The sequence below is a fragment of the Melopsittacus undulatus genome, chromosome 21 (assembly GCF_012275295.1).
Source record: "Melopsittacus undulatus isolate bMelUnd1 chromosome 21, bMelUnd1.mat.Z, whole genome shotgun sequence".
In the NCBI taxonomy this organism is placed as follows: domain Eukaryota; kingdom Metazoa; phylum Chordata; class Aves; order Psittaciformes; family Psittaculidae; genus Melopsittacus; species Melopsittacus undulatus.
The window spans coordinates 732,527-756,093 of NC_047547.1; the positions used below are offsets into that span (position 1 = coordinate 732,527).

General features: G+C 62.3%; 1 protein-coding gene across 1 annotated transcript; it reads left to right on the plus strand.

Annotated features, from left to right (window-relative positions):
• The first annotated feature begins 656 nt into the window (after window positions 1–656).
• Window positions 657–22,777, plus strand: COL2A1 (collagen type II alpha 1 chain). The gene is made up of 54 exons (XM_034071637.1): window positions 657–738; window positions 2,962–3,162; window positions 4,190–4,206; window positions 4,364–4,396; window positions 4,525–4,557; window positions 5,160–5,213; window positions 5,305–5,406; window positions 5,488–5,565; window positions 5,677–5,721; window positions 5,813–5,866; window positions 6,064–6,117; window positions 6,206–6,259; window positions 6,360–6,413; window positions 6,500–6,553; window positions 7,945–7,989; window positions 8,076–8,129; window positions 8,212–8,256; window positions 8,381–8,434; window positions 8,508–8,606; window positions 8,725–8,769; window positions 11,021–11,119; window positions 12,145–12,198; window positions 12,492–12,599; window positions 12,685–12,738; window positions 12,818–12,916; window positions 13,673–13,726; window positions 13,809–13,907; window positions 14,335–14,388; window positions 14,527–14,580; window positions 14,772–14,825; window positions 15,672–15,725; window positions 15,826–15,870; window positions 16,143–16,241; window positions 16,330–16,437; window positions 16,550–16,603; window positions 16,988–17,041; window positions 17,128–17,181; window positions 17,261–17,314; window positions 17,394–17,501; window positions 17,632–17,685; window positions 17,765–17,818; window positions 18,350–18,551; window positions 18,584–18,693; window positions 19,406–19,513; window positions 19,698–19,751; window positions 19,836–19,943; window positions 20,291–20,344; window positions 20,444–20,551; window positions 20,673–20,726; window positions 20,843–20,950; window positions 21,027–21,315; window positions 21,435–21,622; window positions 21,889–22,131; window positions 22,237–22,777. The coding sequence occupies exons 1-54, from the start codon at window positions 657–659 to the stop codon at window positions 22,381–22,383; spliced, it is 4,497 nt and encodes a 1,498-aa protein (XP_033927528.1). The 3' UTR covers window positions 22,384–22,777.
• Window positions 22,778–23,567: the final 790 nt, after the last annotated feature.

Below are 23,567 nucleotides of genomic sequence, written 5' to 3' on the forward strand. Positions count from 1 at the left end.
CTACAGAGATGAGATAACATTGAAGGGGGGGGGTCTCAACCCCTGTGACCCTCAGATTGCAATCAGGGGGCTCACCCCTCTGGGACCCCCAGGATGCAATGGTGGGGTCTTACCCCTGGATGGGATGGAATTGGGGGGGGTCTTACCCCTGGATGGGATGGAATTGGGGGGGGTCTCACTCCTGGATGGAATGGAATGGGGGGGGTCTCACCCTTGGATAGGATGGAATGGGGGGGGGTCTCACCCCTGCATGGAATGGAATGTGGGGGGGGGTCTCACCCCTGGATAGGATGGAATGTGGGGGGGGGGATCTCACCCCCCGGACCCCCCAGCCTGTAACGGGGGGGTCTCACCCCCATCGCACCCCGACCCCCGCAGCTCACGGGGCCGGGGCCGTACCGGGCTCTGTGCGTTGGGGGGGACCCAAACCCATCCCCATCCCCTTCCCCCCCCCCCCCCCCATCCCCGTCCCTCCCTCCCCGTCCCCTCCCTCCCTCCCTCCCTGGCCGCCGGTGCCGTCCCGGAGGAGGGCCGGGGGGGCCGGGCCCGGCTCGGGTTACACGGGCCCGGGGGGCCGCACCGGGACATATACGCGGGCGCGGGGCGGTGCGGGCACTGCTCGGCCCGACGCACGGTGAGGGGCGCCGCGCCTCGCCATGCCCGGCCGCCGCCCGCTCCGCATCGCAGCCCTCGCCGTCCTCAGCATCGCCGTTGTGGCCGCGCAGGACCGGGACCTCCGTGAGTAGCGACCGATCCCCCCCTCAGCCCCCCCCCCGCAGCACCGACACCGTCCTGACCCCCCCCCCCAAACCATAACCCCCACACATCACCCCACGAGGGGAGCTGAGGGATGGGGATGGGAAATGGGGGAGCCGGGGGCGGCGGGGACAAGGGGAGCAGTGAGGGATGGATGGGGACAGTGTGGATAGAGGAGACGGTGTGGGATAGAGGGGGAGCAGTATGGGATACAGGGGGACAGTGTGGGATAGAGCTAACTGTGGATTGAGGGGACAGTGTTGATAGAGGGGGACAGTGTGGGATTGAGGGGGACAGTGTGGATAGAGGGGGACAGTGTTGATAGAGGGGGACAGTGTGGGATAGAGGGGACAGTGTGGGATGGAGGGGACAGTGTGGGATTGAGGGGGACAGTGTGGGATAGAGGGGACAGTGTGGGATTGAGGGGGACAGTGTGGGATAGAGGGGGACAGTGTGGATAGAGGGGACAGTGTGGGATAGAGGGGGACAGTGTGGGATAGAGGGGGACAGTGTGGGATTGAGGGGGACAGTGTGGATAGAGGGAACAGTGTGGGATAGAGGGGACAGTGTGGATAGAGGGGACAGTGAGGGATGGATGGGGACAGTGTGGGATAGAGGGGACAGTGTGGGATAGAGGGGACAGTGTGGGATAGAGGGGGACAGTGTGGGATAGAGGGGACAGTGTGGGATTGAGGGGGACAGTGTGGGATAGAGGGGACAGTGTGGGATTGAGGGGGACAGTGTGGGATAGAGGGGGACAGTGTGGATAGAGGGGACAGTCTGGTATGGATGGGGATAGTGTGGATAGAGGGGGACAGTGTGGGATTGAGGGGGACAGTGTGGGATAGAGGGGACAGTGTGGGATTGAGGGGGACAGTGTGGGATAGAGGGGACAGTGTGGTATGGATGGGGATAGTGTGGATAGAGGGAGACAGTGTGGGATAGAGGGGGACAGTGTGGGATTGAGGGGGACAGTGTGGGATAGAGGGGGACAGTGTGGGATTGAGGGGGACAGTGTGGGATGGAGGGGACAGTGTGGGATAGAGGGGGACAGTGTGGGATAGAGGGGACAGTGTGGGATAGAGGGGACAGTGTGGTATGGATGGGGATAGTGTGGATAGAGGGGGACAGTGTGGGATTGAGGGGGACAGTGTGGGATAGAGGGGACAGTGTGGTATGGATGGGGATAGTGTGGATAGAGGGAGACAGTGCAGGATAGAGGGAACAGTGTGGGATAGAGGGGCAGCAGTATGGGATAGAAGAGGACAGTGTGGTAGAGAGTGGGATATTGTGGGATGGATGGGGAAAGTTTCAGGGTAGTTGGAAGGGGACAGACTGGGATGGGGAGGAGAGACTGGGGGACAGCATGGGACAGGGCAGGACATGTGGGATACTGAGGGACAGTGCAAGGAGAGTGGGGACAGTATGGGAACACTGGGAACAGTGTGGGGACACTGGGGATCCAGAGGGGTGTGGGTGAGTGCAGAAAGCTTAAGGATAATGGGGAGGGACAGTCAAGGATGTAGAGTAGCAGTGGGGGACACTGGGGGACAGGCTGGCACTGGGGTACAGCATTAGGACCATGGGGTACAGGTGGGACAATGGGGTGCAGCTTGGGAACAGCAGGGTCCAGACTGAGACAATGGGGTCCAGTTGGGGACACGGGGTCCAGGCTGGGGGCACTGAGGTCCAGCCCTAGGGCACGGCCTGGGGATACTGGGATGCATCCTGGGGACCAGTGTGGGGACACTGGGACCAAGCTGCGGTCCCTGGGAACACCGGGAATCTCATGGAGATCCTGGAGCACCTTCTGGGAACACTGCAGCACATCCCGAGGTCCCTGAGGACTGCAGGGACACCCGGACACATCCCAGGGCCCCTGGGGCACCTCCGGAGACACTGGGGTGCATCGTGGGGCACCTGCTGGGAACACTGGGGCACATCCCATGGATCGGGGATGCAGTTTGGGGCCATGAGCCCCATGGAGCCGATGGAGCTGCTGCCCGTGTCCCACTGGAGGTGCAGGGGCTGTGGGGCTGCTCTGATACCCCCCAGGACATGGGGACCCCCCCGCTTCAGGCTGGACCCCCCTCTCTGAGCCGCTCCAGGATCCTCTTCCCCCCCATCCTATGGGGCGCTGGGGTTAGGGGGGGGGGTGATGCCCGCACTGTGTATCCCGCAGCCGCCCCCCCCTTGTCCCTGCAGCCGAAGCAGGCAGCTGCCTGCAGGACGGGCAGAGCTATAGCGATAAGGACGTGTGGAAGCCGGAGCCGTGCCGTATCTGCGTGTGCGACACGGGGACCGTCCTGTGCGACGACATCATCTGCGAGGAGCTGCGGGACTGCCCCAGCCCCGAGATCCCCTTCGGAGAGTGCTGCCCCATATGCCCCACTGAGCAACCCGGCGGTTGTAATTTATTTATTCCCTCTTTTCCTTGATAAATAAATTACCGGGTATGGATGTGAGCCGGGAGCATCCGTGCGGGAGCCCCGAGAAAGGCAACTTGGCGAAGCTGGGCGTTTTTGGGGTGTTTTATACGGGTTTGGGGGTGTTTTGTGGGATTCGGGGGTGGGTTTGGTGGTTTTGGAAGGGGCTGTAAGGATTTGGGGGGGTTATATGGATTTGAGGTGGTTTCTATGGATTTGGGGGGTTTTATATGGATTTGGGGGTGGGGTTATATGGATTTGGGGTGTTTACGTGGATTTGGGGGGGTTTATATGGATTTGAGGTGGTTTCTATGGATTTGGGGGTTTTATATGGATTTGAGGTGGTTTCTATGGATTTGAGGGGGTTTATATGGATTTGAGGTGGTTTCTATGGATTTGGGGTGTTTACGTGGATTTGGGGGGGTTTATATGGATTTGAGGTGGTTTCTATGGATTTGGGGGGGTTTATATGGATTTGAGGTGGTTTCTATGGATTTGGGGTGTTTACGTGGATTTGGGGGGTTTATCTGCTTTCGAATGGATTTGAACCCATTGGAAGCAGATGGGTTTGGGGCGCAAGGGGTGATGATGGGGGGACGCCGCAACCGTGGCCCCCCCATCTCCCCGGATCCCATCCCAAAAGGGACGTTTCCATCCCCCACATTGGGATAATCCACCTGGAACGATGGAAAAGCCCTGGGACCCCATTCCCCGACCCCCCAAACCCCCCAAGTTGCCTTTTTTAACCCTTCCATGCCCCCCCCCCGGGGGGGTTGAAGGGTTGAGCCCCCCCAAACCGTGCAGCCCCCCCCGCATGCTGACCCCTGCTTTGCCCCCCCCCCCCCACCCCGCTTCGGGGGAGCCCCTCTGCTCCTGTGCCCCCCGGTTTTGCCCCACAGCCCCCCAGGAGCATCACCCCCCCCCCCCCACCTCGGGTTGTGCCTTTTGTGTCCCCCCCCAATCCTATTCCTGCTCTAATTCCTCTTTATTTCTTTGTTTCCCAACAGGGCATCCTGGTCCCAAGGTGAGTTTGGGGTCCCCCCCCTACCCTGGACCCAATATCCTGTGATTTTCCCCCAAAATGGGGTGGGGGGGGTTCAAATCAGGAGCTCTGAGCATGGGGCCCTGGGGTTGTCATCTCTTGGGGGGCTCCTTGGCTCACCCCATGCTTTGCCTTGCAGGGGCAGAAGGGGGAACCCGGTGACATTAAAGATGTAAGTTTGGGTGCACACTTGGGGGGGGGACCCCAAAATGGGGTCCCTGCTGTTGGGGGTGGGCTGGAGGGGTTCCCCCCTGCATCCATCTCACCCCATCCTTGTGTGCCCCCCCCCACCCATCACAGGTTGTAGGACCCCGAGGGCCTCCAGGACCACAGGTGGGAACACGTTCCACTGGGTGCATTGCTGGAATATTTGTGGGAAGGGGGTGGGATATGGGGGGGATATGGGGGGGAATATGGAGGGTGGAATATGGAAGGGATATGAGGAGTGGGATATGGGGGGGATATGGAGGGTGGGACATGGAGGGTGGGATATGGGGGGGATATAGAGGGGGGGATATGGAGGGTGGGATATGGGGGGGATATGGAGGGTGGGATATGGGGGGTGGGATATGAGGTGTGGGATATGGAGGGTGGGATATGGGGGGTGGGATATGAGGTGTGGGATATGAGGTGTGGGATATGGGGGGGGGGATATGTCTGGGATATGGAGGATGGGATATGGAGGGTGAGACATGAAGGGTGGGATATGGGGGGGGATATGGGGGGGAATATGGAGGGTGGAATATGGAAGGGATATGAGGAGTGGGATATGGGGGGGATATATGGAGTGGGATATGGAGGGTGGAACAGGGAGCATGGGATATGAGGGGTAGCATATGGGGGGGATATGGAGGGTGGGACATGGAAGGTGGGATATGAATGGTGGGATATGGGGGGGGTGTGTGGGGCAGAGCTGACCCCCCTCTGTCCCACAGGGCCCTGCAGGTGAGCAGGGACAGCGAGGGGACCGCGGCGAGAAGGGGGAGAAGGTGAGAGCAGGACCCCCCCCCACCGATGGATGCCATAGGGACCTGCCCCCCTCCCCACAGGCATCACCCCCTCTCCTTCCCCCCCCTTTAGGGTGCTCCCGGCCCCCGGGGCAGGGATGGAGAACCCGGCACCCCAGGGAACCCCGGTCCCCCCGGCCCCCCCGGCCCTCCCGGCCCCCCCGGCCTCGGCGGGGTGAGTATCACAGCCGGTTTTGGGGTGAAACGAGGGGTTTTTGGGGGTTCAATGTGCTGACCCCCCCCCCGTTCCCTGCAGAACTTCGCGGCTCAGATGGCCGGAGGCTTCGATGAGAAGGCTGGAGGCGCGCAGATGGGCGTCATGCAGGGACCCATGGTAACGGCCCCCCCCATGCATCCCATGGGGGACCCAGCTCATCATGGGAGCCCCCCCCCGTTATGGGGCACCCATTGCAGGTGATGCTGACTCTGGTGTCTCTCCCCATAGGGCCCCATGGGACCCCGTGGCCCCCCCGGCCCTTCCGGTGCTCCCGTAAGTAATCACACCCCCCCCTCCATATCGGGGGTCTCTGATGGGCACCCCATTGATACCCCCCCCCCCCCCCCCCCCGTGTCTTTTCCAGGGTCCCCAAGGCTTCCAAGGCAACCCCGGTGAGCCCGGCGAGCCTGGCGCTGCTGTGAGTGCCCCCCCCCCCCCCCCAAACCTCGGCTTGGGGATGCAGTGCCCACCATCACCCCCCATTCACCCATCACCCCCATTCACCCATCACCCCCATTCCCCCATCACCCCCCATTCACCCATCACCCCCATTCCCCCATCACCCCCATTCCCCCATCACCCCCCATTCACCCATTGCCTCTTTGTCCCCTTTAGGGTCCGATGGGTCCTCGGGGACCCCCGGGACCCCCCGGCAAGCCTGGCGATGACGTGAGTGCAGTGGGGGCTGGGAAGGGGCAGCTCCTGCCCATGGGGGTCCCCAATGCCCTCATCCCCCCCCATCCTCGTGTCCCCATAGGGTGAGAGCGGCAAACCCGGCAAGTCCGGAGAGCGCGGCCCCCCTGGCCCCCAGGTAAGGCAGGACCTGACCCCCCCCCCCATATCCCCCCCCCCATATCCTCCCCATATCCCCCCCCGAGCCCCTGCCCCACATTCTCTGTGCTCACCCATAGGGTGCTCGAGGCTTCCCCGGGACCCCCGGGCTGCCCGGAGTGAAGGGACACCGGGTGAGTGTGTGCCCCCCCCCAGGGTCCATGTCACTTGGTGGCACAGAGGGTGACCCCCCCATCCCGTGTCCCCCATCTCTCCATAGGGATACCCTGGCTTGGATGGTGCCAAAGGAGAGGCAGGAGCTCCTGGAGCCAAGGTAAGCAGTGGGTGGCCATCATCGTGGCATCGGGGCTGGTGGGTGATCATTGCGATGGCACCAAGGATGGTGGGTGACCATCCCCATGGTGTCAGGCCTGGTGGGTGACCATCCCCATGGTGTCAGGGTTGGTGGGTGACCATCCTCATGGCATCAGGGTTGGTGGGTGACCATCTCCATGGTGTCAGGCCTGGTCAGTGACCACCTCCATGGCATTAGGGTTGGTGGGTGACCATCTCCATGGTGTCAGGCCTGGTGAGTGACCCTCCCCGTGGCATCTGGGCTGTTGGGTAGCCATCCCTATGCTGTCAGTGCTGGTGGGTGACCATCCCCATGGTGTCAGGACTTCTCAGTGACCACCTCCATGGCATTAGGGTTGGTGGGTGACAATCCCCATGGTGTCATTATTGGTGTGTGACCATCCCCATGGCATTAGGGTTGGTGTGTGACCATCCCCATGGCATTAGGGTTGGTGGGTGACCATCTCCATGGTGTTAGGGTTGGTGTGCGACCACCTCCATGGCATTAGGGCTGGTGGGTGACCATCTCCATGGTGTTAGGGTCGGTATGTGACCATCCCCATGCTATCAGGTTTGATGGGTAGCCATCCTCATGGCGTCAGGCCTGGTGGCTGACCAACCCCATGGCATCTGCGCTGGTGTGTGACCATCCCAATGGTGTCAGTGCTGGTGGGTGACCATCCTCATGGCAGCAGTGCTGGTGGATGACCATCAGCATGGCGTTAGGGCTGGTGGGTGAGCATCCCCATGGCATTAAGGTTGGTGGGTGACCATCCTCATACCAGGCTTGATGTGTGACCATCCACATGGTGTCAGTGTTGTTGTGACCCATGGCATCTGGGCTGGTGTGTGACCATCCCCATGGCATCTGGGCTGGTGGGTGATCACATCCATGGTGTCAGTGCTGGTGTGTGACCTTTCCTATGGCATCTGGGCTGGTGTGTCCATCCTCATGGTGTCAGTGCTGATGTGTGACCATCCCCATGGTGTCAGTACTGATGTGTGACCATCCCCATGGTGTCAGTGCTGGTGTGTGACCAACCCCATGGCATCTGGGCTGGTGTGTGACCATCCCCATAGTGTCAATGCTGGTGTGTGACCATCTCCGTGGCATCTGGGCTGATGTGTGACCATCCCCATGTTGTCAGTACTGATGTGTGACCATCTCCATGGTGTCAGTACTGATGTGTGACCATCCCCATGTTGTCAGTACTGATGTGTGACCATCCCCATGGTGTCAGTACTGATGTGTGACCATCCCCATGGTGTCAGTGCTGGTGGGTGACCAACCCCATGGTGTCAGTACTGATGTGTGACCATCCCCATGGCATCAGGCCTGGTGGGACTCACCCTCTCCACCCTTCCCCGCAGGGTGAATCCGGCTCCCCCGGCGAGAACGGCTCCCCCGGCCCCATGGTGAGTCTATGGGGTGGCAATGGGGGACACTGAGGCACGGGTGGAAGCCGCTTCTCACCCCAACCACCCCCCGTGTCCCCCCCCAGGGTCCCCGTGGGCTGCCTGGAGAGCGAGGACGTCCCGGCCCCTCCGGTGCTGCGGTGAGTGTGACGGTGCCCGGTGACCCCCGGTGATGGGACCCCCATGTCCCCCCCCATGACCCCTATCCCCATGTCCCCACAGGGTGCTCGTGGCAATGACGGCCTCCCCGGCCCAGCGGGACCCCCGGTGAGTATTGGGGTGCTCCAGCCCTTCCCATGCTGTGTTACCTTCCCCTGTGTTACCCCATGGGGGGCACTGGGGTACCCCCCCCCCCAAAAGGGTCCTCATGCTCTTCTCCCCCCACCAACAGGGACCTGTGGGTCCAGCCGGAGCCCCCGGCTTCCCCGGCGCCCCTGGATCCAAGGTAAGGGCAAAGGGAATGGGGAAACTGAGGCACGGCACCGGCTGCCACATCACCCCATGCCTGCTCCCTGCAGGGTGAAGCTGGACCCACCGGAGCACGAGGGCCCGAGGGGGCTCAGGGCCCCCGCGGTGAATCCGGTACCCCCGGCTCTCCCGGCCCATCCGGTGCCCCCGTGAGTGTCCCTTCCCTGTATCCCTGTGTGTTCCCTGCACTGGGATCCGTGGGGATGGGGTGATCCCGAGTGGGGAAACTGAGGCACAGGGATTGAGCCTCAGGGTGTCTTCTCTTAGGGTAACCCCGGTACTGACGGCATTCCCGGTGCAAAAGGCTCTGCGGTGAGTGGGAATGGGACTGGGATAGGGATAGGAGGGTCTGGGGGGGCTGAGGTGGGATTTGGGGATGCTGGGAACATGGGGATGTGGGAGGATGCTGGGGCGGGAGGATGTGCGTTGCTGGGGGATGCTGGGGGATGCTGGGAGATACTGGGGATTTGGGATGTTGGGAGATGCTGGGACATTAGTGGGGACAGGGGATGATGGGGAACATGGGATGCTTGGGAGATAGTGGTAGGTAATGGGGGATGTGGATGCTGGGGAACATGGGATGCTGGGAGATACTGGGAGGTCCTGGGTGATACTGGGGATGCTGGGAGATACTGGGGGATGTGGGATATTGGGGGATACTGTGGGATATGGGATACTGGGAGATGCTGGGTGGGACTGGGGATGCTGGGAGATATGGGGGGATGTGGGATACTGAGAGATACTGGGGGATTCTGGGGTATATGGAATGCTGGGGTATGCGGGCTGCTGGGGGATGTGGGATGCTTGGGGATATGGAATGCTGAGGGATGCGGGATGCTTGGGTATGCGGGATGCTGGGAGATGTGGGATGCTGGGAGATGTGGGATGCTGGGAATGCTGGGGGATGCTGTGGGATGCTGTGGGATGTGGGATGCTGGGAGATGTGGGATGCTGGGGATGTGGGATGCTGGGGGATGCGGGATGCTGAGGAATGTGGGATGCTGAGGAATGTGGGATGCTTGGGGATGGGGGATGCTGGGGGATATGGGATGCTGGGGGATGCTGTGGGATGTAGGATGCTGTGGGATGCTGGGGGATGCTGTGGGATGCTGAGGGATGTGGGATGCTGTGGGATGCTGTGGGATGCTGTGGGATGCTGGGGGATGCTGTGGGATGCTGAGGGATGTGGGATGCTGTGGGATGCTGTGGGATGCTGGGGGATGCTGTGGGATGCTGAGGGATGTGGGATGCTGTGGGATGCTGGGGGATGCTGGGGATGCTGTGGGATGCTGAGGGATGTGGGATGCTGTGGGATGCTGGGGGATGCTGTGGGATATGGGATGCTGGGGGATGCTGTGGGATGCTGTGGGATGCTGGGGGATGCTGGGGATGCTGGGGATGCTGGGGATGCTGGGGGATGCTGGGGGATGTGGGATGCTGGGGGATGCTGGGGGATGCTGTGGGATGCTGGGGGATGCTGGGGGATGCTGGGGGATGCTGTGGGATGCTGGGGGATGCTGTGGGATGCTGTGGGATGTGGGATGCTGGGGGATGCTGTGGGATGCTGGGGGATGCTGTGGGATGCTGGGGGATGCTGTGGGATGTGGGATGCTGGGGGATGCTGTGGGATGCTGTGGGATGCTGTGGGATGCTGTGGGATGCTGTGGGATGCTGTGGGATGTGGGATGCTGTGGGATGCTGTGGGATGCTGTGGGATGCTGGGGGATGCTGTGGGATGCTGTGGGATGCTGGGGGATGCTGTGGGATGCTGGGGATGCTGTGGGATGCTGGGGGATGCTGGGGGATGCTGTGGGATGCTGTGGGATGCTGTGGGATGTGGGATGCTGTGGGATGCTGTGGGATGCTGGGGGATGCTGTGGGATGCTGTGGGATGTGGGATGCTGTGGGATGCTGTGGGATGTGGGATGCTGTGGGATGTGGGATGCTGTGGGATGCTGTGGGATGCTGTGGGATGCTGTGGGATGTGGGATGCTGTGGGATGTGGGATGCTGTGGGATGCTGTGGGATGCTGTGGGATGCTGGGGGATGCTGTGGGATGCTGTGGGATGCTGGGGGATGCTGTGGGATGCTGTGGGATGCTGGGGATGCTGTGGGATGCTGGGGGATGTGGGATGCTGTGGGATGCTGTGGGATGTGGGATGCTGTGGGATGCTGTGGGATGTGGGATGCTGTGGGATGCTGTGGGATGCTGGGGGATGCTGGGGGATGCTGTGGGATGCTGGGGATGCTGTGGGATGCTGTGGGATGTGGGATGCTGTGGGATGCTGTGGGATGCTGTGGGATGTGGGATGCTGAGGGATGCTGTGGGATGCTGAGGGATGTGGGATGCTGGGGGATGCTGTGGGATGCTGTGGGATGCTGTGGGATGCTGAGGGATGCTGGGGATGCTGTGGGATGCTGGGGGATGCTGGGGGATGCTGTGGGATGCTGGGAGATGTGGGATGCTGTGGGATGTGTGGCCACGAGGATGCTGAATGGTTCGGTGACGCTGTGAGCCGCGGTCTGTGCCGTGTCCCTGCTGACCGAGTCCTGCTGCCCTCAGGGCGCTCCCGGCATCGCGGGGGCTCCAGGCTTCCCCGGCCCCCGCGGCCCCCCCGGACCCCAGGGAGCCACCGGCCCGCTGGGACCCAAGGGACAGACGGTGAGAGACCCCCGGGACCCCCTGGCCCCGCCCACTAACACCAAACCCCGCCCACTCCGGTCTGACCCCGCCCACTCTGGCACAGGCCACTCCCCCATCCCAACGTCTTGTGGGTCACCCCCCGGTCACCTTGTCCTGGTGCCCATAGGGGACACTGGGATGGGGATGGGATTGGGTTGGGATGGGGATGGGATGGGGAGGGGGGGAGGATGGGGACGGGGGTGGGGTGGGGAAGGGGTGGGATTGGAATGGAGATGGGATAGGGTGAGGAGAGAAACGAGATGGGGACAGGGATGGAGTGGAGAAGAAATGGGGATGGGGATACGGATGGAAATAGGGATGGGGTGGAGAAGAATTGGGGATGGGGATAGGAATGGAAATGGGAATGGAGATGGGATGGGGATAAAGGTAGAGAGGACGACAATGTGGACAAAGATGGTTACAGGGTTGGGTACACAGACAGGTAAGGGGACTGGGATGGAGGTGAGGATGAGGAAAGCCATGGAGACCCATGCCAATGGGAACAGGCATGGGGACAAGGATAGAGTTCAGGTTGGGGTCAGGAATGAGGACAGGAGCTGGTGACAGGAAAGAGGCTGGGTCAGGGATGGGGATGGGCATGAGGATGGGGACAAGGAAGGGGCTGGAGACAGGGATGAGGACATGGACGGGTTGGGGACTTGGGGCCAGGGATGGGGACAAGGAGGGATAGGGATGAGGATGGGGACAAGAAAGGGGCTGGAGATGGGGATGGGGACATGGATGGGACAGGGATGGGGTGGGGACAGGGGTAAGAATGGGAGTCGGGGAGGGGAACAAAGTTGGATCAGGAAAGGGGATGGGAACAGAGATGGGCTGGGAACAGGATGGGGACAGGGATGCAGATGGGAGTGAGGGTGAGGATAAGGGTGTGTATGGGGCCCGGCATCAAGAGGGGCACAGGAGACAGGGCCAGGCCCTGGAGCTGGGTGTGGGATGGAGCCATCCTTGGGAACACTGCGGCTCCATCACCTCCTCCTCCGCAGGGTGAACCCGGCATCGCAGGCTTCAAAGGCGAGCAGGGACCCAAGGGCGAGACGGTGAGTCCGGGATGGGGGCACCGCATCCCCCCCCCCATTCCCAGGCTCTGGAATCCGGTCTCACCGGCATCTCCCGAAGCTCTTCCCCTTCGGAGGCCCCTCGAGGGGCAGCGTCCCCCTCCCGTGCGGAACAAAAGCCGCTGTGTTCGTGCCCCCCCCCCGGGGCCATTCCCCCCTCGCTTCATTAACCATCCTCAATGCCCGGCGGGACACGTGGCGCCGGCATCTGGGATGCATCGGGAATTGCATCCCCCCCCCCCCCCCCATCCGTGACCCCTTCTCCTCTTCCTCAGGGCCCCGCAGGACCGCAGGGAGCCCCCGGCCCGGCGGGGGAGGAAGGCAAGAGGGGAGCCCGTGGTGAACCCGGCGCTGCCGGCCCCGTGGGGCCACCCGGAGAGAGGGTCCGTGCCCCCCCACCCGCGCCCCACATCGAGGGCTGCCCCCCAGACCCCCCCGTCCGACCTTCATCCTCCTCTTCCTCCATAGGGCGCTCCCGGCAACCGCGGCTTCCCAGGGCAGGACGGGCTGGCCGGACCCAAGGTACTGCCATGGGCACGGGGGGGGGGACCAGGGGTGCACCCCCCTGAACCCCCAAACCCATCCCTGTCCCCCCCCACAGGGAGCTCCGGGTGAGCGCGGCCCCGCCGGCCTCGCAGGGTCCAAAGGAGCCACCGGGGACCCCGGGCGCCCCGGAGAGCCCGGCCTGCCCGGAGCCAGGGTAAGGGCTGGGGCCGCATCCTGCACTGCACAGCACCATGGACGGGGGGGGGGGCAGTGGTGCTTTTGGGGTAGATGAGATGCTTTTGGGGTAGATGAGATGCTTCTGGGGTCATTGAAGGTGCTTTTGGGGTCAGAAGGTGTTTTGGGGTCAATAAGGTGCATTTGGGGTTCATACGGTGCTTTTTGGGTCCATAAGGTGCTTTTAGGGTCATTTGAGGTGCTTTTGGGTCAATAAGGTGCTTTTGGGTCAAAAAGGTGCTTTTGGGGTTCATAAGGTGCTTTTGGGATTGGTTAAGATGCTTTGGAGGCTCATAAGGTACTTTTGGGGTCAATAAGGTGCTTTTGGGATTGGTTATGGTGCTTCTGGGACTGGCCAAGATGTTCTGTGTTACTAAGACACTCTTTAGGGTTGGTTCAGTTGCTCTTTATTGCTAATGAAGAAACTCTTTGGGGTTACTTAAGATGCTTTTGGGGTTACTTAAGATGCTCTTTGGGGTTATCCAAGATGCATTTGGGGTTAGTGAAGATGCAGTCTGGGGGTACCAAAGATGCTCTTTGGGGTTCAGATGCACCCTGGTTAAGATGCTTTCCTGCTGCTACCTAAGATGCTTTTTTGGGGTGAGTTCAGGTGCATTTGGGCTTAGCAAAGACGCTTGCTGGGGGTTACGATGCTCTTTGAGGTCATGGGGTTAGTGCCAGCGTCCCCCCCCTCGGAGCTGCCCCCACAGCTCCCCATTGCTGCCCCCCACCTCAGGGTCTCACCGGCCGCCCAGGAGATGCTGGTCCTCAAGGCAAAGTCGGCCCCACTGTAAGTGCCTCTGCATAGGGCTTGGTGTGGGGAGGGGGACCAGGGTCATTTGGGGTCCCCATTGATGCCCCCATCCCCACAGGGTGCCCCCGGCGAGGACGGACGCCCCGGCCCCCCCGGCCCCCAGGGTGCTCGTGGCCAGCCCGGTGTGATGGGGTTCCCTGGTCCCAAAGGTGCCAATGTGAGTATTGACCCCAAAGTGGGGCAGTGATGGGGACATGGAGCCCATCACCAGTAACAGGGACATGGAGCCCATCACCGGTAACAGGGACATGGAGCCCATCACCGGTGACGGGGACATGGAGCCCATCACCGGTAATGGGGACATGGAGCCCATCACCGGTGGCAGGGACATGGAGCCCATCACCGGTGACGGGGACATGGAGCCCATCACTGGTAATGGGGACATGGAGCCCATCACTGGTAATGGGGACATGGAGCCCATCACCGGTGACGGGGACATGGAGCCCATCACCGGTAACAGGGACATGGAGCCCATCACCGGTGACGGGGACATGGAGCCCATCACCGGTAACAGGGACATGGAGCCCATCACCGGTAATGGGGACATGGAGCCAATCACCATCCCCTCCCTCCTCCATCCCTAGGGCGAGCCTGGCAAAGCCGGTGAGAAGGGGCTCCCCGGCGCCCCGGGGCTGCGGGTGAGTGGTTTCCCTTCCCCATCACCCCCAAACACCCCTTTGGGGGTGTCCTGAGGCACCTGCAGTGTCCGAGTGGGGAAACTGAGGCACAGCTGCAGCATCACACCCGGAGCTCAGTGAGGGCTCTCTCCTCCATAGGGGCTTCCTGGCAAGGATGGTGAGACCGGAGCCGCCGGCCCCCCCGGACCTGCTGTGAGTGTCCCACCAGACCCAAACCCTGCTTGAAATGGGGGTCTGGGGGTTGTGCCCCCCCCATTGTGGGCAAGAGCCCCCCGGCTCTGCCGGGCCCAGCCCCTGCAGTGGTGGGGATCTGGGGTGTCCCCATGGCCCCAAAACCTTGGGGTGGGGAAGCTCCAGGGTCCTTCAGCATCCTCCTCCCATAGGGTCCTGCAGGGGAGAGGGGAGAGCAAGGAGCCCCCGGTCCCTCCGGCTTCCAGGTGAGCACATGGCAGGGGGGGCTTGGGTGATGTTTGGGGTGATGCTCAGGGTGATGCTCGGGGTGATGCTGTGGGGTTATGCTCAGGGGTTATGCTGGGGGTTGATGCTGTGGGGTGATGCTATGGGGTGATGCTGTGGGGTGATGCTGGGGGTGATGATTCGGGTGATGCTCAGGGTGATGCTGGGGGTGTTGCTGGGGGTTGATGCTGTGGGGTGATGATTCGGGTGATGCTGGGGGGTGATGCTGGGGGTGATGCTCAGGGTGATGCTGTGGGGTGATGCTCAGGGTGATGCTCAGGGTGATGCTCAGGGTGATGCTGGGGGTGATGCTATGGGGTGATGCTATGGGGTGATGCTGTGGGGTGATGCTATGGGGTGATGTTGGGGGTGATGTTGGGGGTGATGATTCGGGTGATGCTCAGGGTGATGCTGGGGGTGATGCTGTGGGGTGATGCTGGAGTTGATGCTGGGGTTGATGCTGGGGGGTGATGATTCGGGTGATGCTGGGGGTGATGCTGTGGGGTGATGCTCAGGGTGATGCTGTGGGGTGATGCTGGGGGTGATGCTCAGGGTGATGCTCAGGGTGATGCTGTGGGGTGATGCTGTGGGTGATGCTGTGGGGTGATGCTGTGGGGTGATGCTGTGGGGTGATGCTCAGGGTGATGCTGGGGGTGATGCTGGGGGTGATGCTCAGGGTGATGCTCAGGGTGATGCTGTGGGGTGATGCTGTGGGGTGATGCTCAGGGTGATGCTGTGGGGTGATGCTGTGGGGTGATGCTATGGGGTGATGCTGGGGGTGATGCTGGGGTCTTGCTGCTGCTCACGCTGCTTCCCCCCCATCCCAGGGCCTGCCTGGGCCACCAGGTCCCCCCGGAGAGAGCGGCAAACCCGGAGATCAGGTGAGGCCCCTCTCGGGCACCCCCAGGGTGCAAAGTGGGGTTCAGGACCCCCCCCCCTGCAGCCCCTGTGGCTGAACCCCAACTCTCTTACCCCCCACAGGGTGTTCCTGGGGAAGCCGGTGCCCCCGGGCTCGTCGGTCCCAGAGTAAGTGTCCATTGTCCCCATGGATGTGGGACAGGGAGCTTGTTCCCATCCCTCATCCCATGGGGGGCTTTGGGGGGCCTGGACACCCCCACCCCTGGGCCAGCAGCTCCCCCTGGTGGCTCAGCCTTGGCTGCAGCCCATTGCTCCCAGTGCATCCCAGTCCCACCAGTACAGAGCAGGACGGATGCTCTGCCCCATCCTTGGGGATACGGATGCTGTGACCCTCACCACGGCCCCATGGCCCCCTCCTAACGCTGTCCCCCCCCCCCCAGGGTGAACGCGGCTTCCCCGGTGAGCGCGGCTCTCCCGGTGCTCAAGGGCTGCAGGGTCCCCGTGGGCTCCCCGGCACCCCCGGCACCGACGGACCCAAGGTGGGTGACAAAGGGGGTCCCGGTGTGACCGTGCCCAGGGTGCCTGGGGTGTCAGCACCCCAATAACTGCACCTCTGCTCCGGTTTAGGGTGCAACCGGTCCCGCCGGCCCCAATGGGGCCCAAGGACCCCCAGGGCTGCAGGGGATGCCTGGGGAGAGAGGAGCAGCCGGGATCGCTGGTCCCAAAGGAGATCGGGTGAGTGATGGGTGCAGGGGTGTCCCCAGCGGTGCCTTGAGCAGTGCCCTGAGCGGTGCCCTGAGTGGGGCCAGGCCTCAGCTGGGCTCATGGATCCCCCTTGGACCTGCAGGGAGACGTCGGAGAGAAGGGACCAGAGGGAGCTCCTGGGAAGGACGGCGCCCGTGTGAGTGGGATGGGACAGGGAGGGATAGGGCATAGCGGGATGAGGACATGGTGGGATGGGATCATGGAGGGATGGGGACATAGAGGGATGGGATCATGGAGGGATGGGGACATAGAGGGATGGGATCATGGTGGCATGGGGACATGGAATGGGGACATGCTGGGGTGGGATCATGGTGAGATGGGGACATGGTGAGATGGGGACATGGAGGGATGGGGACATGGAGGGATGTGGACATTTTGGGATGGGACATGGTGGGATGGGATCATTGTGGAATGGAGACATGGAGGGATGGGGACATGGAGGGATGGGGACACGACAGGAGCACAGTGGCCAGCGAGGGATGCTCATGGTGGCCTCACCCTCACCTGTGTCCCCCCCCAGGGTCTCACAGGTCCCATCGGTCCCCCCGGCCCCGCTGGCCCCAATGGCGAGAAGGTGAGTCCTGCTCACCCCTTGTCTGCTCCCTTTGGGGGTGACCCCATCCCCCCCCCCAACTCCCCATCATTCCCTTTCCTTTCCAGGGAGAATCCGGCCCCCCTGGTCCCTCCGGTGCTGCCGGTGCCCGTGGTGCCCCCGTAAGTCCCGGTCCCCCCCTCGGCTCCATCACCGATCCCTCCGCTCCCATTCCCCCATTGACCCCTATCTCTCCCGCAGGGCGAGCGCGGGGAGCCTGGTGCCCCCGGTCCCGCTGGCTTCGCCGGGCCCCCGGTGAGTATCGGTCCCCATATCCCAGTATGGAGCGGGCGCAGCTCCCATCTCCTCCCATTGACGGTGCCGCTTCCCGCAGGGAGCTGATGGACAACCGGGAGCCAAAGGGGAGCAGGGAGAGCCAGGCCAGAAGGGAGATGCTGGAGCTCCCGGTCCGCAGGGTCCCTCCGGTGCCCCCGGTCCGCAGGTGGGTGCAGCTGCAGCATCCCAAGCAGGGATGGAGCTGTCGGTGCTGTCCCATAGGAATGCTGCCCCCCCCCCCCCCCCCCCCATATCCCAACCTTTTCCTATATCCCAACCTTTTCCTCCTCTTCCAGGGCCCCACGGGTGTCACTGGTCCCAAAGGAGCGCGCGGAGCTCAGGGTCCCCCGGTGAGTATGGGGGGTTATGGGGGGGTGATGGGGGCAGTGGGGGCAGCCCCTGAGCCTCCTCCATCCTCTGCTTCCATAGGGAGCAACCGGATTCCCGGGTGCCGCCGGTCGAGTGGGACCTCCCGGTCCGAACGTGAGTTGGGAGCAGTTGGGATTGGTTGGGAGCAGTTGGGATCACTCAGGGATCAATTGGGAGCAGTTGGGATCACTTGGGAGCAAATGGGATTGGTTGGGAGCAGTTGGGATCACTCAGGGAGTGGTTGGGATTGGTTGGGAGCAGATGGGATTGTTCAGGGATCACTTGGGAGCAGCTGGGATCACTCAGGGAGCAGCTGGGTTCAGCTGGGATCATTCAGGAATCACATGGGATCATTCAGGAATCACTTGGGATCAGTCAGGGGTCACTTGGGATCATCTGGGTTCAGTTGGGATCAGTTGGGATCACTCAGGGATCCCTCAGGGATCACTTGGGATCAGCTGGGACCCCTCAGCGTTCATTTGGGATCACTCGGGATCAGCCGGGATAATCCAGGGATTACTTGGGATCAGTTGGGATTGGTTGGGATCCCTCAGGGCTCAATTGGGATCCCTCGGGATCAGCCGGTATCTCCCTGTGTGCTCTCAACCCCCTCCCCTCTCTCACCCCCCCTCTCTCTCCCCCCAGGGTAACCCAGGCCCCCCCGGCCCCCCCGGCTCCGCTGGCAAGGACGGCCCCAAAGGCGCTCGCGGTGACTCCGGCCCCCCCGGGCGCGCAGGGGACCCAGGGCTGCAGGGTCCTGCCGGCCCCCCCGGCGAGAAGGGTGAACCGGGCGAGGACGGCCCCGCGGTGCGTGGGGACCGGGGCTGGATGGGGCTGAGCCCCACAGGCACCGGCGCTGAGCACCCCCCTTTGCTCCGCAGGGACCCGACGGCCCCCCCGGCCCCCAGGGGCTGGCAGGACAGCGCGGCATCGTGGGGCTGCCCGGGCAGAGGGGGGAGAGGGGATTCCCTGGCCTGCCGGGGCCAGCGGTGAGAGGGCAATGGGGGCACTGGGGGGTACTGGGGGACAATGGGGGCACTGGGGGCACTGGGGGCACTGGGGACACTGGGGGCACTGGGGACACTGGGGGACACTGGGGGACACTGGGGGCACTGGGGGACACTGGGGGCACTGGGGGACACTGGGGACACTGGGGACACTGGGGGACACTGGGGGCACTGGGGGAACATGGGGGGGCAGCATCCAGAATGGGGGGGATGGGGCACAAGGGGTGGACACTGAGGGACAATGGGGACCCACCATCCGGAATGGGGGGGATGGGGGTCAGGGGGCAGCCACTGAGACACATTGGGGGGCTAGCATCCAGAATGGGGGGGATGGGGGCCCAAGGGGCAGCTCATGGGGGGGGCCTGGACCCTCTGAGTGAAGGGAGGGGGGCTGGGGGATGAACTCTGGGTGCTGGGGGGAATGGGGGCACCCATGGCATGGGGATAGGGGCACCTGTTCAGTGCTGGGGTCTCCCATTCAATGTTGGGGTCTCCCATTCAATGTTGGGATTTCCCATTCAATGTTGGGGTCTCCCATTCAATGCTGGGATCTCCCATTCAATGTTGGGGTCTCCCATTCAGTGATGGGGTCTCCCATTCAATACTGGTGTTTCCCATTCAGTGCTGGGCTCTCCCATTCACTGCTGGGCTCTCCCATCCCATGTGTTCTGTCTCCCCTTTTCCCTTCCTTTAGGGTGAACCTGGAAAACAAGGAGCTCCCGGCTCCGCCGGTGACCGCGGCCCCCCCGGCCCCGTGGGTCCCCCCGGTCTGACCGGTCCTGCCGGTGAACCCGGCCGCGAGGTGGGCAGCATCCAATGGGAATCCTCCTTCCAGCCGGGATCATCCCGATGTGACCCCAATGGGTTCGGGCACAGCTGATCCCGGAGCCAGAGCTCCCGGCAGCACCTTCCACCGGTGCCTTTGGCTCTGGGGGGGATGCTCCATCCGGCTCCATCCCAGCTCCTATTCCGTACTCATCCCACAGGGTAACCCCGGCTCCGATGGCCCCCCCGGAAGAGATGGTGCTGCCGGGGTGAAGGTGAGCTCAGCCCCATGCCCCCCCCCTTTGTGCCCTCATATCCCCCCCATCCCGATCCCTGACCCTGCCCTTGTCCCGGCACAGGGTGACCGCGGTGAGACCGGCCCCGTTGGTGCTCCCGGTGCTCCCGGTGCTCCCGGCGCTCCCGGCCCCGTGGGTCCCACCGGCAAACAGGGAGACAGAGGGGAGACGGTGAGTGCTGGTGGGGGGTGATGGGGGCACGGGGAGCACATGGCACTGACCCCCCCCATGATAAGCTTGGGATAACCGGAGAGCCGGAGCAGGGCTGTTGGTGCCATGGTGCCCTGAGTGCTGGTAGAGCCTTTGGAGCATCTTCCCAAGGGCTCAGGAGCTCCTAGAGCCTGGCTCTGGACCGGGATGCTGCACCAGGATAATGTGCCCATGGAAGGATGGGGACTCAATGGTGATGCTGAGCCGAGAGGTGCCGGTTGCTGCTGTCCCGGTGCTGGGAGCAGAGCCGGTTCAGCCCCCCCAAAAGGCACAGGGCACCCATTGAGTCCCCTCTTCTCTCCCTGCAGGGTGCACAAGGTCCTATGGGTCCCTCCGGCCCTGCTGGTGCTCGAGGCATGCCGGTGAGTGATGCCATTGGGGCACCCAGTGAGCGATGCCAGCACCCTGATGGGTGCTGGGCACCCGGAGCCTGACACCCAAGTCCCTTTCTCCCCTTCCAGGGTCCCCAAGGGCCTCGTGGTGACAAGGGGGAGACAGGAGAGGCTGGAGAGAGGGGGCTGAAGGGTCACCGCGGCTTCACCGGCCTGCAGGGTCTGCCTGGACCACCTGTAAGTGATGGTTTGGGGACCCCAGCGCTCAGCACCCCCCATATTGCAGCATGGAGCTGGATGCGGCTCCATCAGGCTGAGCATCCCTCGGTGCTCTAACATCACCCTTGCTTCTCCTCAGGGTCCTTCTGGAGACCAAGGTGCTGCTGGGCCCGCAGGTCCCTCTGGCCCCAGGGTATGTCCTGCCTATGGGATGGATGGGGATAAGAGGGAAAGGAGCCTCCTGGGTCACCTCGCTCCCCAATGGACCCTTCCCTGCCTCTTGACCCCCCATTTGGGGCTCTCTCTCAGGGTCCCCCCGGTCCCGTCGGTCCCTCCGGCAAGGACGGCTCCAATGGGATGCCCGGCCCCATCGGACCCCCCGGCCCCCGCGGCCGCAGCGGCGAACCGGGACCTGCGGTGAGTGGAAGTGGTGCCGGTGGCAGGGCTGGGGCTGGGAGCAGAGCATCACCATGGCTCCATCATCCTCCTGCAGGGTCCCCCCGGCAACCCCGGTCCCCCCGGTCCTCCAGGCCCCCCGGGCACCGGCATCGACATGTCAGCCTTCGCGGGGCTGGGGCAGACGGAGAAGGGTCCCGATCCCATCCGGTACATGCGGGCGGATGAGGCCGGTAGCAGCCTGAGGCAGCACGATGTGGAGGTGGATGCCACACTCAAGGCCCTCAACAACCAGATCGAGAGCATCCGCAGCCCCGAGGGCTCCAAGAAGAACCCAGCCAGGACCTGCCGGGACATCAAGCTCTGCCATCCCGAGTGGAAGAGCGGTAGGAGCCTCCATCCCTGCCTCCTCCCCAGCCTCTTGCACCCAATGGCACAGTGAGGTCCATGATGCTCTTTGAGCTCCATAACCTCCTGTTCAAGCATCATTTCCCCTCCCCTACAGGTGATTACTGGATCGACCCAAACCAAGGCTGCACCTTGGATGCCATCAAAGTCTTCTGCAACATGGAGACGGGTGAGACCTGTGTCTACCCCAACCCCAGAAGCATCCCCAGGAAGAACTGGTGGAGCAGCAAGACCAAAGACAAGAAGCACGTCTGGTTCGCAGAGACCATCAATGGTGGTTTCCATGTAAGTGTCCCACTGGGCTGGTGTTGTACACCGGGAATGGGTGTTGAGCAGGGGAAGGTGTTGGGTGTCTGGTTGGAAGGTTGGGATGTCCTTGGAGTTGTGTTGATGGATGTCACAGGCTCTTCTAGGGGACCCTATTGAACGCGTGGGGTTGGGGCCGTCCAGCTCCATGTGGGAATGCCAAGCCTGGAAGCACCCTCAAAAGGAGGCTGGAATGAGGGTGTTGCAACACCCATTGGCTTCAATGTCTCCCCTTGTCCCCCCAGTTTAGCTACGGTGATGAAGACCTGGCTCCCAACACAGCCAGCATCCAGATGACCTTCCTGCGCCTGCTGTCCACCGAGGGCTCCCAGAACGTCACCTACCACTGCCGGAACAGCATCGCCTACATGGACGAGGAGACCGGTAACCTGAAGAAAGCCATCCTCATCCAGGGCTCCAATGATGTGGAGATCAGAGCCGAGGGCAACAGCAGGTTCACCTACAGCGTCCTGGAGGACGGCTGCACGGTAAGGCCGCGGTACCGGTGACACAGGGGGTGAATCAGGGCTCAAGCCTTGAGGATGCTCAAGAGCATCTCATCCCATTCTGGTTTCTCTCCCCACCACCACCAGAAACACACTGGCAAATGGGGCAAGACAGTGATCGAGTACCGGTCGCAGAAGACCTCGCGCCTGCCCATTGTGGATATTGCACCTATGGACATTGGTGGAGCGGAGCAGGAATTCGGTGTGGACATCGGCCCCGTCTGCTTCTTGTAAAGAGCTCCTCGTGGGTTTCCTCGCTCGGAATTCCAGCCCCATCCCATTAAACCGAAAGGAGAAACGACCGAATCCCAAAGTCCCCCCCAAGACCTGAGCTCGTCCCCAACGACTTCTGCACTGAATGGCTGCGACGACCCCCTCGGCTCACGGCATTCCCGGCGTCGGGAATCTCCGTCTCTTCCCAGCGCCGCCCGGGCAGGCTTCTTATTTATTCTCTTCCCAAGAGCTCGCGTTGAGGTCGGGGGCAGGTGGGAATCCGGCGCGTTCCCCTGCCAATGGGGTCTCCCAAATCCAGGTACCAGGAATCCCCTCCCGTCCCCCTGGGGCTCCCCAGCAGGAGTGAATGGATCAGAGGACACAAACACAGTAACATGGTGCTATTCGTGTACAACAAGTCTGTATTTTTTGACATCAGTTGATATAAAAAAGACAAAAAAAGGACAAAAAAATAATACTTTTTTTTGGTGGAAAACGTAAATCGCTGGGTTTGGTTTTTTGTGGGGGGTGCAAATCCCTCCCCCCTGTTTCGCAGCTGTGATAAAGGGAGGTTTGGGTCAAATAACCTCATTAAAGGGAAAAAAGTCCCTGAACAATGAATGTCCCACCCCAAATGGAGAGAAGGCTCCTGAAGGGGAGAGCTGAGAGCAGCTCCAGTGCCTAAAGGGGCTGCAGGAACCTGGAGAGGGGCTTGGGATGAGGGATGCAGGGATGGGATGAGGAGTTTGGGAAGAGGGAAGAGTTCAATGGGATATGGGGAAGCTCTTCCCCATGAGGGTGTTGGGATGTGGAATGGAGAAGCTGTGGCTGCCCCATCCCTGGCAGTGCTCAAGGATACAGGGATTGGAGCATCCTGCTCCATGGGAAGGGATCCATAGGGATGCATTGGAGCTGGATGAGCTTTAAGGTCCCTTCAACCCAAACCAAGCTGGGATTCTATGAGGTGAGAACCCCTGAAGCGCCAGGAGCCAAGGCAGCAGCCACAGGTTTGTGTTCAGGGGTCCCCTTGCTTCCCTAAACAGAACCAGGGCAATGCAAACTGGGACAGAAACCAGTAAAACCAGTGGGGAGGGGGATGCTGAGACCAATCCTCATGCAAATCAGTACAGCCACAGGTGGGGGCCGGTTTGAAAGCCTCTTGGTTGGCACCGGAGCAGCACCTGAGGCAGCTCAGGATGGGGGAT

Excerpts from the sequence above, each read along its gene's own strand:
- COL2A1 (XM_034071637.1), top strand. The coding sequence starts at position 657 with ATGCCCGGCCGCCGCCCGCTCCGCATCGCAGCCCTCGCCGTCCTCAGC. Across the intron at positions 17,315-17,393 it reads CTGGCTTCGCCGGGCCCCCG|GGAGCTGATGGACAACCGGG; the intron begins GTGAGTATCGGT and ends CGCTTCCCGCAG. Across the intron at positions 17,686-17,764 it reads GCGGAGCTCAGGGTCCCCCG|GGAGCAACCGGATTCCCGGG; the intron begins GTGAGTATGGGG and ends CTGCTTCCATAG.